Source organism: Telopea speciosissima, chromosome 10, assembly GCF_018873765.1.
Source record: "Telopea speciosissima isolate NSW1024214 ecotype Mountain lineage chromosome 10, Tspe_v1, whole genome shotgun sequence".
In the NCBI taxonomy this organism is placed as follows: domain Eukaryota; kingdom Viridiplantae; phylum Streptophyta; class Magnoliopsida; order Proteales; family Proteaceae; genus Telopea; species Telopea speciosissima.
Genome location: NC_057925.1, coordinates 704529 through 706186, shown reverse-complemented (window position 1 = coordinate 706186; position 1658 = coordinate 704529). Strand labels below are relative to the sequence as shown.

At 40.3% G+C, this 1658-nt stretch overlaps 1 protein-coding gene across 1 annotated transcript; it reads left to right on the top strand.

The window, feature by feature from the left end:
- The first annotated feature begins 237 nt into the window (after positions 1-237).
- On the top strand, positions 238-1389 carry LOC122641414 (uncharacterized protein At5g19025-like). The gene has a single exon (XM_043834645.1). It carries the CDS (start codon positions 403-405, stop codon positions 1108-1110), a length of 708 nt encoding a protein of 235 aa, XP_043690580.1. The 5' UTR covers positions 238-402; the 3' UTR covers positions 1111-1389.
- Positions 1390-1658: the final 269 nt, after the last annotated feature.

Genomic DNA, 1658 nt, shown 5'->3' with positions numbered 1-1658 from the left:
GTCTGATCGGAAGATCTGCCCGTGAAACTTGTTCAGATCGAGTTTTGTGAGCCTTGTGCATCCCTGAATCGGTTTAGATTAGCTCTCTCCCCCCCTTCCTGGCAATATCCGTTATTTATTTAAGCAAATTCACTGATGCTAGTTGCAGTCTGCGATCACTGGGTTGGTTTTGTGTACAGTCAGCTACGAAGCCGAGGATAGCAACTTATGACAAATCTGGATTTACATATATTACTGCGTAACGGCTGAGTTTGTTATTTTGAAGTTGAATTTACTTTTGAGGCAAAAAACATATCGAAGGATCGCTGCGAGATTTTGATAGGAATTGATCCGCACGTATCTGGATCTCAGAGAATCAGAAACTTTTCGTTTCCTCCCCCCCCCCCCCCCCTTCCCTTTCTGATGTCCTCTGATTCGCTGAGGTTACCAATGGTTGATTGCCGGAGCTTGATTGAGTTCTGCAAAGCTTTCGAGCAGCATAGGAATATGGCAAATTCGCTGGGCGTGTCTGAACATCGGAGCAATCAGGGTCATTTTCGTAGTAAGAAGCATGGCAGTTCCTTAAACCCCTTATCCCATCCTTTTTGTGATCACTCGCCATTTGCTGCCATTGACATTATTATATTGTTCCTGGTACTCGGAGCATTGGGGTTTCTAACTGTGCCTTACTTCAAATTCATTTTCCGAGAAGCTTCTGAGCTTCTTCCTGTGGTTTGGGTCTTCATCGGTGATGTTATAAACAATGCACCCGTGGCATATGCAGTTGGATTGGTTGTAACATTTGTCACCATGATCGCAGTGTGGGAGATTGTCCATTACAAATCTAGGAAGTGCGGAAACCCTTACTGCAAGGGTCTTCGCAAGGCAGTAGAATTTGATATCCAGCTTGAATCAGAAGAGTGCGTGAAGCATTTGCCATCAGTGCCAGATGATGCATATGGAGTCCAACCACTTGAGTTAGGGCAGGATCACAAGGAACTGGAAGCTGAGTTGAAGCGGATGGCACCACTTAATGGTCGTACTGTACTTATCTTTCGAGCACCGTGCGGATGTCCCGCTGGTAGAATGGAGGTCTGGGGACCTAAGAAACTTCGTAGAATTAAGAAGTAGATAAAGGCATTTGAGTCACTACAACTGCTATTTTTAGTTTTTATTTCTTTCTTTTATTATTAATAAACTAAAACTATGAAGAATCCAGTTGGATCTTGCTAGTAGTTCCCCACTTTTGAAATAAGTGACATCCAGTATGGTATATGATCGCATTTGATGGGGAATCTTGTATCTTTTTTTTTTTTTTTCATTATATACGATGGTTCAGACTACCATTCAGTTAGTCTTATTAAGTTATTATGGTTTAAACTTTAAATTGCATGCCTAATTGTCTTGTCAGATGAGAAGTTGATTTGGTACTTATTCTTGTTCCTACTTAGAATATTAGTAGGTCTGTTAAGATTTGGTCTGCTGTAGCATACATTCAAGGAGAAAATTTTACAACTTCTTCTGATTTTTTTGTTGTGTCATTAATGGTAAAATTTGTTGTTGTCATGTTGATATTCAATCATGGGCTTTTGACAAAAACTTAGACTTCTGATATGATTTTATGAGGCAAAACTTGAAGTTGCATTGTCTATATAACCTAGATAGATAGCAGTGCATAT